Source organism: Rhinopithecus roxellana, chromosome 5 (assembly GCF_007565055.1).
Source record: "Rhinopithecus roxellana isolate Shanxi Qingling chromosome 5, ASM756505v1, whole genome shotgun sequence".
Taxonomy (NCBI): domain Eukaryota; kingdom Metazoa; phylum Chordata; class Mammalia; order Primates; family Cercopithecidae; genus Rhinopithecus; species Rhinopithecus roxellana.
In genome coordinates, this window is record NC_044553.1 from 60471227 (window position 1) to 60487207 (window position 15981).

The 15981-nt window shown below is 52.4% G+C and overlaps 1 protein-coding gene and 1 long non-coding RNA gene across 4 annotated transcripts in view; one reads left to right on the top strand and one right to left on the bottom strand.

The window, feature by feature from the left end:
• The window catches only part of ZFHX2 (zinc finger homeobox 2), a 31983-nt gene extending 25701 nt beyond the window's left edge, over positions 1-6282 (top strand). Inside the window, exons 8-10 of the mRNA XM_010366547.2 lie at positions 180-306; positions 468-3941; positions 4203-6282. Coding sequence (XP_010364849.2) covers positions 180-306; positions 468-3941; positions 4203-5182 — 4581 coding nt within the window. The 3' untranslated portion in view covers positions 5183-6282. The remainder of the gene's footprint in view (positions 1-179; positions 307-467; positions 3942-4202) is intronic.
• The window catches only part of LOC115897438, a 47782-nt gene that overhangs the window by 9782 nt on the left and 22019 nt on the right, over positions 1-15981 (bottom strand). Inside the window, exons 2-4 of one of the 3 annotated variants that reach the window (XR_004057221.1) lie at positions 11243-12866; positions 8747-8906; positions 8096-8329 (exon numbers count right to left, since the gene is read on the bottom strand). This is a non-coding gene — a long non-coding RNA (uncharacterized LOC115897438). Of the gene's footprint in view, positions 1-8095; positions 8330-8746; positions 8907-11242; positions 13458-15981 lie in introns of those variants that run through there. The other 2 variants (XR_004057222.1, XR_004057220.1) reach the window with 2 other exon arrangements.

Sequence of the window (15981 nt, forward strand, 5' to 3'; positions counted from 1 at the left end):
AGCCCAGGCTCTCTCATCTGTAGCAAAAGCAGCAATTAGGTGGGAGGTTTGTCCAGACAGGAGGCTGGATCTGTGGAAAGGGATCTCGGCACAGGTACAGGTGTAGGGCAGATGGGTCAGGAGTGGCGTAGGGGCAGTGACGGGTAGTGGTGAAGCCACTAGGCTTTTTCCCATTGCAGGCTACAACTGTAGAAATGACATTTACAACCAAAGTGCTGTCTGGACCCACATTAAGCCTTCTGGACGATGGCCAAGAACCCCCAACTCATGGGCCAGAGCCTACACCCAGCAGAGACCAGACAGCAGGTAGGGAATGGAACAGCAAACCTCCCAAGGTACCAGGAAAGGGGACTCCATGGGCCATCTGAAGATGACTGAGGCCAAGGTCAACTGCCCTAGTATTGAGTGGGTGAGGTCTGGCTTAAACAAAGTTCCCTGCTTATTGTACCTTCTTCTCTCTCCCCTAGAAGGCCCTAACCTGACCCCAGAAGCCAGTCCAGATCCTCTTCCTGAGCCTCTGCTGGCCTCAGTTGAGGCCCCAGACAAACCCTCGGGAAGTCCTGGTCAACCCCCTTCTCCAGCCCCATCTCCAGTCTCTCAGCCTGATGTGCAAGCTGAAGACACAGCTCCTCCACCTACCATGGCTGAGGAGGAAGAGGGGACCACTGGGGAGCTCCGCTCTGCAGAGCCAGCTCCAGCTGACTCTCGCCACCCTCTGACCTATCGGAAAACCACCAACTTTGCCCTGGACAAGTTTCTGGACCCTGCCAGGCCCTATAAGTGCACTGTGTGTAAGGAGTCCTTCACCCAGAAGAATATTCTATTGGTTCATTATAATTCTGTCTCCCACCTGCATAAGATGAAGAAGGCTGCCATTGACCCCTCCGCCCCTGCCCGGGGAGAGGCTGGCGCCCCACCTACCACCACTGCTGCCACAGACAAGCCCTTTAAGTGCACAGTCTGCCGAGTCTCCTACAACCAGAGCTCCACCCTGGAGATCCATATGCGGTCAGTTCTGCATCAGACTCGCTCTCGGGGAACCAAGACTGATTCCAAGATTGAAGGGTCAGAACGCAGCCAAGAAGAGCCCAAGGAAGGCGAGACAGAGGGGGAGGTGGGCACTGAGAAGAAGGGCCCTGACCCTAGTGGCTTCATATCTGGATTGCCTTTCCTGTCCCCTCCCCCACCTCCCTTGGACCTGCATCGATTCCCAGCCCCTCTCTTCACCCCACCAGTCCTGCCCCCCTTCCCTCTGGTGCCCGAATCACTGCTTAAGCTCCAGCAGCAGCAGCTGCTCCTGCCCTTCTACCTTCATGATCTCAAGGTGGGGCCCAAGCTGACACTAGCTGGGCCTGCACCTGTGCTGTCCCTGCCAGCTGCCACCCCTCCTCCTCCACCCCCACCTCCCAAGGCTGAGCTGGCTGAGCGGGAGTGGGAGCGGCCCCCCATGGCCAAAGAGGGTAATGAGACAGGGCATTCCTCACCCCCCCACCCATTGCCCAACGAGGCTGCCCGCACTGCAGCCAAAGCCCTTCTAGAGAACTTTGGCTTTGAGCTGGTGATCCAGTACAATGAAGGGAAGCAAGCTGCGCCCCCTCCCCCTACCCCACCCCCACCTGAGGCCCTCGGGGGTGGGGACAAGCTGGCCTGTGGGGCCTGTGGGAAACTCTTCTCCAATATGCTTATCCTCAAGACACACGAGGAACATGTCCACCGCCGCTTTCTGCCCTTTGAAGCCCTGAGCCGTTATGCTGCTCAGTTTCGAAAGAGCTATGACAGCCTATACCCGCCCCTTGCAGAGCCCCCCAAACCTCCTGATGGGACTCTGGATTCACCTGCTCCCCATCTGGGCCCACCCTTCCTGGTCCCAGAGCCTGAGGCAGGGGGGACCCGTGCCCCTGAAGAGCGAAGTCAAGCAGGGGGACACTGGCCCATAGAGGAGGAAGAAAGCTCCAGAGGGAATCTTCCTCCCCTGGTGCCTGCTGGCCGCCGGTTCTCCAGAACCAAGTTCACAGAGTTCCAGACCCAAGCCCTGCAGTCTTTCTTTGAGACTAGTGCCTACCCCAAAGACGGAGAGGTGGAGCGACTCGCAAGTCTGTTGGGTCTCGCTAGCCGTGTGGTGGTGGTGTGGTTCCAGAATGCCCGCCAGAAAGCACGCAAAAATGCCTCTGAGGGTGGGTCCATGCCAACCGGAGGAGGCACTGGGGGAGCCTCCGGCTGCAGGCGTTGCCACGCCACTTTCTCCTGTGTTTTTGAGTTGGTGCGCCACCTCAAGAAGTGCTATGATGACCAGACCCCTGAAGACGAGGAGGAAGAAGCAGAGAGAGGGGAAGAGGAGGAAGAGGTGGAAGAGGAAGTAGAGGAGGAACAGGGCCTTGAACCCCCGGCAGGGACTGAGGGTCCATTACCAGAGCCTCCAGATGGGGAGGAGCTGAGCCAAGCAGAGGCAACAAAGGCAGGAGGCAAAGAGTCTGAAGAGAAGGCTACTCCATCACCTTCCCCAGCCCACACCTGTGACCAGTGTGCCATTTCTTTCTCCAGTCAGGACCTCCTGACCAGTCACCGCCGACTACATTTCCTGCCATCTCTGCAGCCCAGTGCTCCTCCTCAACTCCTAGATCTGCCCTTGCTGGTGTTTGGGGAGAGAAACCCCCTGGTGGCAGCCACCTCACCAATGCCAGGGCCACCTCTCAAACGGAAGCATGAGGACGGCAGCTTGTCCCCCACAGGCAGTGAAGCAGGGGGAGGAGGGGAGGGCGAGCCCCCCAGGGACAAGCGCCTGCGCACCACCATCTTGCCTGAGCAGCTTGAGATCCTGTACCGTTGGTACATGCAGGATTCCAACCCAACACGCAAGATGCTCGACTGCATCTCCGAGGAGGTGGGGCTCAAAAAGCGAGTGGTACAGGTCTGGTTCCAGAATACCAGGGCCCGAGAGAGGAAAGGCCAGTTTCGAAGCACCCCTGGGGGGGTGCCTAGTCCAGCAGTGAAACCGCCTGCCACAGCCACCCCTGCATCTTTGCCCAAGTTCAACCTCTTATTAGGCAAGGTAGATGATGGCACTGGAAGGGAGGCCCCAAAGAGGGAAGCACCTGCTTTTCCCTACCCCACTGCCACCCTTGCTTCTGGGCCCCTGCCTTTCCTACCACCTGGGAAAGAGGCCACCACCCCAACACCAGAGCCACCTCTACCTCTCCCACCTCCCCCTCCACCCAGTGAGGAAGAGGGCCCAGAGGAACCACCTAAAGCTTCTCCAGAGAGTGAGGCTTGCAGTCTGTCTGCAGGAGATCTAAGTGATTCATCTGCTTCCAGTCTAGCTGAACCAGAATCCCCTGGGGCTGGAGGGACCAGTGGGGGACCTGGAGGTGGGACTGGTGTTCCAGACGGAATGGGGCAGCGGCGCTACAGGACCCAGATGAGTAGCCTGCAGCTGAAGATCATGAAAGCCTGCTATGAAGCTTACCGCACCCCCACCATGCAGGAGTGTGAGGTTCTGGGAGAGGAGATTGGGCTGCCCAAGAGAGTCATCCAGGTCTGGTTCCAGAATGCTCGTGCCAAGGAAAAGAAGGCCAAACTACAGGGGGCAGCTGCTGGGAGCACTGGAGGCAGCAGTGAGGGCCCCTTAGCAGCCCAGCGCACTGACTGCCCCTATTGTGATGTCAAGTATGATTTCTATGTCTCCTGCCGAGGCCATCTCTTTTCCCGTCAGCACCTGGCCAAGCTCAAGGAGGCGGTCCGAGCCCAGCTGAAGAGTGAAAGCAAGTGCTACGACTTGGCCCCGGCACCTGAGGCTCCCCCAGCTCCCAAGGCCCCACCTGCGACCACACCTGCCTCCATGCCCCTCGGGGCTGCCCCAACCTTGCCTCGCCTGGCCCCGGTCCTCTTGTCTGGCCCAGCTCTGGCTCAGCCCCCGCTGGGCAACTTAGCTCCTTTCAATTCAGGTGAGTAGGGAGGCTGGGAGGAGCTGGACTTCAGAGAACATCCCACTCTAATGACATACCCTTCCTTTTCCTTCCTGATTCTTCCCATGTCCAATCTCCTGTGGCCCTCCTTTGCGTCAGGCTCTTGGGGGAAAGAAGGGAGGGAAGGGGCATGGAAATCCGGTGCTGGGAATGGGTGTGTGTGGCTGGAGGTGGCCTATGGCAGAAATAATGATGGGACAGGAGATGGCTAATCCTTCATCCTTCCTTTCATCTTCCTAGGCCCAGCAGCCTCCTCAGGCCTCCTCAGCCTCGCCACTTCGGTCCTGCCTACCACCACAGTGGTCCAGACTGCTGGCCCAGGCCGCCCCTTACCTCAGAGACCCGTGCCCGACCAAACCAACACCTCCACAGCAGGCACCACTGACCCTGTCCCGGGCCCTCCTACTGAGCCCTTGGGGGACAAGGTCTCCAGTGAGCGAAAGCCAGTTGCAGCCCCCACCAACTCCTCCAATGATGCCCTCAAGAACCTCAAAGCATTGAAGACCACTGTCCCAGCCCTGTTGGGGGGTCAGTTCCTGCCCTTTCCATTGCCCCCTGCTGGGGGAACAGCACCGCCAGCTGTCTTTGGTCCCCAGCTACAGGGGGCCTACTTCCAACAGCTCTACGGCATGAAGAAGGGGCTATTTCCCATGAACCCCGTGATACCTCAGACCCTCATTGGGCTGCTACCCAATGCCCTCCTCCAGCCGCCACCCCAGCCCCCTGAGCCCACAGTCACAGCACCTCCAAAGCCTCCTGAACTGCCCACTCCAGGGGAGGGGGAGGCTGGTGAGGTTGATGAGCTGCTGACAGGCAGCACTGGCATCTCCACCGTGGATGTAACCCATCGCTACCTGTGCCGCCAGTGCAAGATGGCATTTGACGGGGAGGCCCCAGCTACTGCCCACCAGAGATCCTTCTGCTTCTTTGGGCGGGGCTCTGGGGGCTCCATGCCACCCCCATTGCGGGTGCCCATCTGCACCTACCACTGCCTGGCATGTGAGGTGCTGCTGAGTGGGCGTGAAGCCCTGGCCTCCCACCTGCGCTCCTCGGCCCACAGGCGCAAGGCAGCCCCACCTCAAGGGGGCCCACCCATCTCCATCACCAACGCCGCCACTGCTGCCTCGGCTGCTGTGGCTTTTGCCAAAGAGGAAGCAAGATTACCTCACACGGACTCCAACCCAAAAACTACTACTACCTCTACACTTCTAGCTTTATAAACAGATAAACCAAGATGGGGAAGAGGGGAGGGCCTCAGGGTTCCCTCTTTTACCCCAAGGGGTGCTTGGTGGGAGCTCAAATCCCTCACCGCACCCCCTGGCCCCGCCCACCTCACGGGACTATTCAGTTCCCACCCTCAGTGGGCACCACACACCCCACCTCCAGCAGAGTCCTGCCTCCTCCCAATCCCCACAGACACACACACTGATCCTCATCCTCAGCTCCTTGCAGATGTAGCCCTTGCCCATCTTCAGACACATACACCCATCTTGGCACCCTGATTATTCATACATGTCTGCCTACCACACACAAAATATATCCTTGGCTGTATCTTCCTTTTCCTCACTGAATTCCCAGCTCCCCATCCCCATAAATGCATACACATACATGCACACACACATGTTATCCCATGATGTTCCACTGAGAAAACACCAAAAAATTTTCAAAAAGAAGATAAAAAGAAGAAATGAAAAAGAAAGCCCAAGGCCAAGAAGGGGGAAGGAAAACAAACTTTGCCACCCCCTCTTCTCCTTCCTAACCCTTTGTCTAGAGCACCATACTGCTCACAAACTCTTTCCAAATGCTCAGTTGGCTCCCAAAGTTGGAGCCTGGGATGGGCAGGGAGCCCACAAAACTCTAACCAAACTGGAGGCTGGCATGGGAGAAGTGCTTCTGGTTCACTCTCCTACCCTCTCCCTCCTAACCCTCTCCTTGCCTGACAGGGGAGCCCCTGTGGCCTGGACTCTAGGGGATGCTGCCACCAGAAACCCCTCTGCCAATCCCTACCCTGCACCCTGGGAACTGCAGTAACTTATTCTCAAAGGCTTTAAACACAGAGATCCTCTCAGCAGCCGTGGGCCCGCCCCTTGTCCTAGCCCTGCCACATAAGGGTCCAGCCTCCAGGGACAGGCACTGCCCACCAACGGCAAATCCAAAGTTCTTTAAAAAAAAAAAAAAACTGAAACACAACCAAAAAAACGAGAGCGAGAGACAGTGCGTGCACACGCACACAAAAGAGAGAAATGGAGACCAGAGGAATGAACTAAAGAAAAACATAAACTTGGAAAATACAGAAAAAAAAAAGAAAACTCTCCCATCAAACAAGTGTTTTTTTCCTATTTGTGTCACTCCCTACTCCCTGTCCCACCCCTACCCCCCGGTTTAAGGGTTTAAACCACCTCATCTTTGGAAGATCAAACAGCTTTAGTTCCTTGCTATGGGTGTGGTGGTCCTCAAAGGACTGAAGTCCGTGCAACCTTCCCCTGGCTATGCCCAGTCTCAGAGGTGGGAGCTGGCAATATAGGGAGAAGAGCCTGAACTCTGGGGAGAGAAATGTCCCAGTTCCTTGAATTGGGTATTTATTAGGACAGGTAATAGCCCTTCATTTCCAGCTATGAGTTAGAAAAGTCAGTGTCATCAGTGTCACCAAAAGTATCTTGGCAGTCCCAGGAAGAAAGGGGTGAGTGGGGTATTTAATTTCTGAATCTGAGATCTGCCTTTCTTTCATCTCCTACCTTTTCCTTGCATTTACTTTTCTCACAAACTCCTAATCCTATTGCCCTCCCTAGAGGCCCACCTTTGCTGGGTCCCTTGTTCCCTTCCCCCCAATATCCTTTTCTTCCCCCTTGTCCTCTGCCCTTGCTCCTGCTCCCTCCAGTCCAGCCCAGCCCAGCTCCTCCATTAAGCAGCAGCTGTTGGAGGCATTCCCAAGGGAGTCAGGATCCATCCATGAGACTCATGGGGGTCTAGAGCTGATACGAATTGAGGGGATGGGGTGGGCAAGGAGATGACTGAAGCACAGGTCAATCTTTGATAGGGTGTTATCACCAAGGAAACCAACAGAACCTAGAAGAATGTTCCCTACCCCTAAGCAAATGGTTTCTATAGCCATCAGGTGATCATTTTGGCAATCCTAAAGCCCAGCTAGTGTCGGGTAGAGAAGTCCATGTTTTCTTTAGCAAAGAAAAGTCTGCAAAATTCCCACGTCCTCCAGATAGTTTTTCCTACTACTCTTGTACCTAAGACCACTTGTCTTTCAAGGTGTTCTCCTTCCATCCTCTCTCCCCTTCAGGCTGTTGCTCTATCATTATCCATTTCATATTCATACAAATTCGCCCAGCCCTGGGATTTAGGTTTTCTGCTCTATCAGTCACATCACTCTGTGAACATGTTAATACTGAATCTGTGTCTTACATGTGGACAGGATGGGAGGGGAGAGAAAATTCAGCTCAGTCAGTAGCCCCCATATATTCCGTGAGTCTCACTTCTTCTCCCATTCACTTCTAAAATACTCCAACTCTAACAAACTAGGGGTGGGGTGGAATTAGTTTTCTAACTAACAGCAAATTAAGTGGAGTTAGTTGTGTAATTCCACCCCAATTTCTGATACCAAAAATGCCAGTCACAAATCTAGGCAACAGGAGAGAAACTGGCCACCTGGGTCTTGTGCTCACTGCCACCTTTCTTTCCCTGCCTCTCTGGTACCCCTCCCTCCCTGTCCTTTTCTCTCTCCTGTTGAAATTCTGTGTATAAAACTATTTTCTTAGCAGCATGTATCTGAGGAAAGAAGATTTTCCACTTGTGCTTTCTGGGAATGTGACTTGTGTATAAAAGTTGGAAACCAAAAACAATTTAGAACAAAAACAAGAAAAAGGAAACGTTTTAAAGAAAGCATCGACAAACACCTGGCATGGAATGGTTAGAGGTGTGGTGTCCTGTATCTTAAGAATTTACAGCCAGGGTAGGTTGGCTTTAGTGTGAACTATGAGTGTTTTCACCAAGAGTTGATGTAACCAGAAATCCCCCCTCCTCTTGTCACGCAACATGTTCTTTTACACCCAATACCCTGGCCTGGCAATACCGTGTGCAGTCCCAACAGTACATATGAGCTGATGCTAAGTAACTGTACTTACCTGGAACCCTGGAATTTGGGGGGCAAAAGAGCCTGGCTGACTCTGCTGACTTAGGTCAATTAACATGCTTCCTGAGGGGGCACCATTCCATGTTCCCAGGGGCTGGAAGCTTTCCTCCCCAGCCCCTTTCTCAGAGCAGAAGTCCTTAGCGGCAGCACTCCTGCTCCAGAGAGCAATACACAGTGGGCATTCTGGTGGACAGAAGGCTGAGTCAGCACAATCCTTTGCAGAATCCTAGAGGTTAATGTCAAGTCACCAGAATTAAATCATGGTACTTCTCTTGTGGAGTAATAGGCTTAACTCAAGCATTTGGCACAATAATACCTATTTTACAGTACCTCCCCCACCCCCACCCTAGGGCTTCTAACATACACTCGTCCTTAAAGAGGCACCCAAATTGAGCTCTGCCCTACTTAACGACCAGGGTCAGACCGAGAGGCAGGGGGTGAAAGTGATCTTGGCTATTTTTGCTCTAAACCAGAGTCTGTGTGAGGATGGCATAAGGTGTCCAATCCTCAACTAGGAACAAAAACATTGCTAGAAGAATATGAGAAAATCTGAAGCCTTAATGGCCAAACAGGACAGAGTTTGCAACAGAACCACATAAAGAAATCTGTTTCTACCCCACCCCTCTAGCCCTGGAGTACTTACAGAAGCATGCTTAAGAACCAAGCAAGCCTTTTATTCCAGGCATAATAGCACCCATCTGCTTCATTCTTTGTACTTGTTTCTTAACCACTTTCAGGGCTTATAGACCAGATCACTGATTCTCCAAATCTCCACCACCATGATCTAAGACAGTCATTCATCCCTGGAAAGATACGTAAATCTGAAATACAGAGCTCCATGTATATAACTATACCAGTGAAACAAACACACCCTCAGAAACAGCAGCAGACCCCAGCAGAGGGGGCTGCAGAGAAACACACCAGTGCCAGCAAGGATGGGGCCCCATGGGCATATATATAAGTACAAGGGACATACCCCAAGACCTATGACCTATACTCCCATAAGCAGAAACACCCTCCAACACGTGCTAATTTTCCTCACACAAAAGTAGGTAGAAAAAACTTATAAACACAGAAAGTGAGAGGAAAAAGTAACCAGTAAGAGGAAAAGTGACCAAATGTTGAGTATTAACATATGGGGAGAGGATCTGCTAAGGAGTGTGTAACAGCTCACCTGCCAAATCAACTAGCCCTGAAAATGGATGGGTATTGGGCCCATACCCAGCCGTCGCTGGCAGTTAAGAGGGGACGGGGGGATGGCAGCAGCGAGGGCATGCACATGGTTGGGGGGGTCCACTCCCCTCCTCACAGTCACAAAAAACAAACAAAAAACCCTATGGGGAGAGGACCTTAAATTATTCTGGACATCAGGGAAGAGATATGTAGGAGGCAAATGAGGAGGAAACTTTTGGGAAAACTCATGTGATATCACCATGAAACACAGGGTAAACTTCGGCGAATGGCCAGGTATTGGGGGACCATTTCTCTCAGAAGCAACCAGTCAGAAACCTATAAGCCATGAAAGCGTCATTTCTAGAAGACTGAGTTGTGAAGAAATGCCTTTATACTGAGAAAGCTCTTGCTACAAGTCCATAGACCCAGCCTCAGGGTCTACAGGATTATAGCTCAGATACATTATAAAAAGATCAGATGAAGGCAAATTTGAGAGAGGACATTTGCAGAAGACCTAGACCGTGGCCCACCAAGTTTGAGGAAAGATAGGAAGTAATCATGAAGGCAATTCCTCTTGAGAGAAACTACATGTTATGGGAAGAACATAAAATTGCAATTGCGTGACCACCCAGTGATGCTCCTTGATATACAGGACCCAGACAGCCCTCACACAAAGCACAGACAAGGGGTAAACGTCATTATTCTCTGTCAGTAGTCTGAGTATGGTATTTCTTGCAATTCCGCAGCCATAGAAAGAAGTCTGGCCAGAAGCTAATGGGGAAGCAGGTTAAGTATAGGTAGACCAGAGCAAGCTGAACCTGTCCAAGAAGAAGGGGAAAGGTGATGCAGCACCCGAGGTTGACTCATAATCCCACCCAACTGCACACATATTCTTACACAAACAATGGCTAAGACACTACAACCAGTAATCAGCAGGGGCTCAGTACTGCCCCATATCTACAAGTCCTCCCTGATACCAAACCCTGCACTAAGTCTTCTCAATTGGACATGAAGAATGACCCATGTGGTGCTCATTTCCAGATGTCTCCACCAAGTGCTCAAACAACAGCATCCTCTGCCATTTGCTAAGTATCAGCAGTAGGCTGAGTTGTACTCTGTGGATCCCTACTTCCATTACCCAGGACCCAGGCCTGCCTCCAGGACCCATCTTGTATCTAGCCACAAAATCTACACAATTTTGACTTGATCACAGAGAATAATCTCTTGGCAATGTTCCTAAGCTAGTGATTCTCAGTGATGAGGTTTCAGAAACCCACGGGTAGCCAGTCATCAGAATCTGGAGGGTGAAGGAAGAGTGAATTTTGAAAGTGTTCCCTAAAGGATTCTTCTGTGGTAACTACTGCCAATGAGGATCATTGTTCTAACAAGTTACATTCGCTGGATTCAACCTCACAATCTCTCCTTTTCCTCCTACTCCTCCCACTCAAAATGCATACACACACCCCACAACACACATATCCCAAACATGTCAGCATAAAGACATGAGTAAGTTTGGGGAAGACACATGCAAAAGGCAAGGGAAACCCTGGTTGGATCAACCACTCTAAAGGTGACTGCCATCTCTCAGAACAGTGTTTTTCAAAGTTTCAAGTGTCCACTTGCAACATGAGTGCTTATGTAAAGCGCATATTCCCGGACCACACCTAAGACCAACTGAATCAGAAACTCCTGAAGAGATTCTATGCCCTCTGAAGTTTGAGAACTACTGGCCTAGAGAGCTTAGCACCAGATCTGTGACCTGCCCCCATCTCTTCAGCACCTAGGGACCAACCCTGCTACCCTAGGGGCTACCACACCAGGGCTTATCATAACCTCAGATTTGTCGACTTCATCACTCTGACATCACCCCCACCCCCACCGCCAACATAATGGAAATTGACCATGGTCGTCTGCTTACGTTGGCTGTTCTTGAACAGGAGAAAAGATATAAACATTGTCCACTCACCACTTTGGCTGAGTGTCTCCCTGCTTTCTCCTCTGCTGTGGAAAACACCTTGCTTCTTCTGAAGCGGCCATACACTTCCAGAGATGCTGAAATCAGAACTTCCCCAGCCCTGAGCAGCTCAGCCCAGCATGGACTTTACTCCTACCTCTGGGCAGGTCTTATCTCCCAGAGCCACCCAGCCTCCCCTCCACATCACCTATAGTCAAATCTTCCAGATCTGAAGATCTGCCCAGTCATTAGGAAAGCCAAAGCTACTAGAAATTCTTTCAGATTGGGGGCCCAAAGTCTAGTTTTGTGAGGGCTAGTCTGTATCACCACAGTTGCTGGGGATTCTCCTCCTAGGGGCCTCCCCCTCTACCAGGGATCATTGCTGATCCTGTCTCCCTTCTTGGGGTGGATTTCAAAGATATGGAAATCTATCCAACTCTAACTGGGTGCCTTGTATAGTCTTTCTGGAAGGACAAGTCCCTTTGTCTTCCTAACACCTGTCTATCTCTCTAGGCCTAGAGCACCTTTCCATCTTCCTAGGACTATTATTGAATATGGACCTTTTAACAAGGGAGAAAGAACCAGTTCATCTCAACCACAGCTCAGCAAATCACAAGGTACAAGGCAGAATGAAATATGCATAGGTACAAACCACCCCATCACCCAAGAGCAAAGTCTGAGGGTCACTCCTTCCTACTTGCCTTCCAATCTCTTCTTGTGCCATCCTGGTAACAACACAGCTGGTGTCCCTCTCTCCACCTCCTTTTGCCCTCCTAGGGTTTTATTTTTCTGTTCTTGTTGTCCAAGGATATGTATGGTCCACTGGCCTGGAGCCTTGGGTGTGTCTACAGCCTGTGCTATAGCCTGTCCCTCTATGCTCGTTTCCTTTCGCATGGTGCTCAAACATTCAGTATGATACCATCTAAATCCCTTTCTTGGGGGCAGTAAGGGTAGGAGGGAGGTGGATATCTAGTTGGGAGGAAGGCAGAGCTGGGATTGACGAGGGAGTGCTGACTCAGCCCAGTTGTTAAGGGCATCCTCTCATGCCAGTTCCCTGCACAGAGCTCCACCCAATGCCTGGCACCGCTATGTGCAGAGCCCCGTCTCCCTGACTGCCACCAAGTGCCATCATGAGCACGTTTGGTGGCTTTGGGTTTGCCGCAGTGCCAGGATCTGAGACACTGTTCACGTGCCGGTGCAGCACTGCCAAACGTGGTGGCATCCAGTTGGTTGGGTGCCAAGCAGTAGGACCCAGGTGGTGATGAAAGATGAAATGGGGATGAGGCGAAGGGAGGGGGAGGAGAGGAAGGTACCGAAGAGGAAAATAGACACCTCACTTGTTCAAGTGGAGAGTCCAAATGGCATCTGCAGAAAGGTACTCTTCCCATTCTAGAGCCCAGCTCAGCAAGTCAGCCCTTCCCTCCTTCCACCCCAGCAAAAGTGGCATATACAGACCAGGCAAGGGGATTTGACCATCTTCAGCAGGGAACTGGCTGGGGGCCAGGCAGGACTGCCAGCGCTTTCCATCCTTCTTCCTTGGGGTCTTGGCAATGGTGTGCTTCCTCCTTTGTATCCTCATGCCACTCTCCGTCTGTTGCTCCACTCCCCATGCCTAAGAGGGAAGGGGAAGGAGGACCTGGCAGGAAAAAAGTCTGGTCTCCCAAACACCCCACCTCCCGAAATGTTTCACCTCCTTCCTTCTCACTCCTGGCACCATTGCCCTCTCAACCAGATTGGCAAGAGGCACTGTCGCCCTCCCCTGTTCCACACAATGCCAGAGCCTGTGCCAGGTGCCATGGGCAGTGCCAGTACCCACCCACCTCACATCTGGTCCCCTTGCTGTCTCCTTCAATACTCTGACAAAGAGCCAGATTGCCAGCCCCAACAAGTTCTCCCTGGGTACGGTGGCACACTCTCTCCTCCCTGGCTCGTAGACTGTTTCTTGGCACTTCCCTGGCTACTGTCTCCACCACTTTACTTTCTCAAGCTGGAAGAGCACTAATCACCTCATACTCCAACCATTTTTCAGAGCTGAGCTTCTAGAGGGATAGCAACGTCAGAAACACATTCCTGCCCCTTCTCCCTGCTTCCTGGAACCCCCCGTCTCCATTGCCCCAGTTCTGGGCACTGGCCTGACAGATGTGATGCCAACAGCTCCCATGTACAAAGCCTTCCTCCCAGAGCACAGGACTCCTGCTGCTGCGCCCTCCACTCGCCTCCTCCCATCTCCGTGGGCACAAGGGTGGCAGCTGCAATGCCAATGCCTGTAAGCAGGCAGCATGAAGCAACTCGTGCCCCCTCTTCTCCCCTCCCAGACCCCAAGCCTCTCCCCTCCTTCTTCCACTCCATCCCTCTGTCCTTCTGGTTGGACACTAGATTGGCAACCGCAATGCCAACCCCCACCCATGCCCAGGAGGCTCACATACAGCACACGCTTATGCGTACACGTACAAGTGCGCACATACACATACACACACACACGGCCCCATGAGTGCCAGGCAGCGGTGGCAGACACACAGCAATGCACAGTGACTGGTACCCGAGGAGGCAGCCGGATTCAGCACCTGATCCAGCACCCATTTGGGATTGGGTGGGTAGGCGGGCGGGCGGAGGGGTGATGGAGGCAGACGATGGCCCTAGGTTGGCAGCCGATGGAGCTGGGAGAATGGAGGGAACAGATGCTCTTTGCCCAGCCTCCCTCCCTCTCTCTCCCCGAGATCAGTGCCAAGCTGGGGGGATGGGGAGAGGGGAGGATGGGGGAAGGGTGGCATTTGGAGAGCTGGCAGGCGGAGGGAGCTGGGTCCGCCCAGGCTGGGCAGTGCCGGCACTGGCTGCCGCCTCTCCACTCTGCCATCTGTCTCGCTTCTCTCCCCACCCACTTTCCCTCTTTCTCTCTCCTTCACCCACAGCAAAACGAAAAGAGGAAAACAGGGTCCTCATTCCGCCCACCCCCAACCTCTCCCAGACCCCCCTCTTTTCCTCCCCACAACTCACCACACCATACCACCACCAAGCCATCTGTGCTCTCCTCCTGGCTCAGTCACCTTCTCTCACTCGCCTTCGCCCTCACACCAGAACGGGTGCAATTTTAAAAATATATATATATATTCATATATACATATATACATACATATATACATACATGCATATATGCATATATATATACACACACACACATATACATATTTTAGAGCAACTTAAAATAAAAACTCTTTTCTTTGGGAATGTCCTATCCTTCTGAGTCTGGGTCCTCGGTACCAATATTTATGGCAGGCAGAGGGAGGGGACCCCGTCCTCAGCTGGTGCCCATGAATCCCATGCCAGGGAGGAGGGGTGGCTGGGGTGGGGTGGGGGTGGGATGAGGTGGGTATCGGGAGAGCTCTCTTCTCTCTGCGCCTGTGGTTGTTTCTTTTTTTTCTCTTTTTCTACTTCCGGAGCAGATTCAAATAGATCTAGAGCCTTCCCCACCCCCAGCCCCACAGCCCCAGTTCCCAGGGCCCCTGTGCCCTTCCCTGCTTGCTTTTGATTCCTTGATCACCCTTTCCTTTTTGTGTGTGTGTGTATATACGTGTGCGTGCGCGCAAGTGTGTTTGCATCCATGGCGGTGGGCACTGTGCCAGCCACCGCACAGCCATCTGCGATGCCTTCTGCAGCCTCTGCCATTTCTCCCTGTCACCTCCAGCTCCCAACCCCCTGCACCCCAGCTCCCCAGCCCCCAGTCCCCAATCATTAATTAGCTACTGAATTAATTAAATCGTGGATGCTAATTAACATTCCTACAGGGCAGGCTGCCAGGCTGGGGGTGCAGAGGGGATGTGAAGAGAAGTAGAGATTGGGATGGGGGAGGAGGAAGGAGAGCCAGTCTTCTTAGAAGAACAGCGGAGAGGGAAAGAGAACCCAAAAGAAGGATGAAGGAGGAAGAGAGTTGACTGGTGATGGACAGGTTGGGGTAGGGGGAGGAAGAGAATAAGCATGGAAAATGAGGTGTAAAACTGAGATCCAAGTGAGCGCCACTGAACCTTCTTACCCAAATTAAGACTTAGCCAGTTCCTTGTCTTCAAGCTCATTTCCCCACCCCAGCCTAGAAGAATATTCCTCAGGCGGCTGACTCCAACAGTTGCTTCTCCAATAGAAAACCAACTCCAAACCAGGGAGTCAACAGCTACTATTTGCCAATCCAGCCACACTGACCCTCTGAGCCGGTCACCAAGGGAACGTTCTGGGCTCAGAGGCGCCCCTGTTGACTTGCCCTTGTCTACCTCTCTGTCAAGGGGAAGGGGTATTCTAGGAACATCTGCTGCAGGGAGACATGGGAGATCAATATAGGGAAATGTGAGGGTATCAATTCCATGGGAATTATTAACAGCAGAGAATCACTGGCACTGCCTGTAACACTGCCTTAGGAAGACCACGACATAACACTGCCTGCCTTTGGAGCTCCAGAGTAGGAAAAGTGTGTACTCTTACCCAACTCAAAAGTCAGGAATTTAGGAATAAGTGAGTAAGGGCTATCTAACTTTGAGTTGTTATTTTTTTAAAAAGAGACAGATGCCAATATAGTGAAACTTCTTCCTGGGTGTGCTCTGTGCAACACTGATCTGATGAAATGCTCCTCAAGAAAAAAAGGACCCTCCAACCAAATTAGTTTGAGAAACACTGCATATTCCCTCTTTTAAGAGATTCACAATGTATGCTGGTATGTTAAAGACTCTGAGGAGTTGGTTAAAAAACCCAAATGGTTGACCATATTT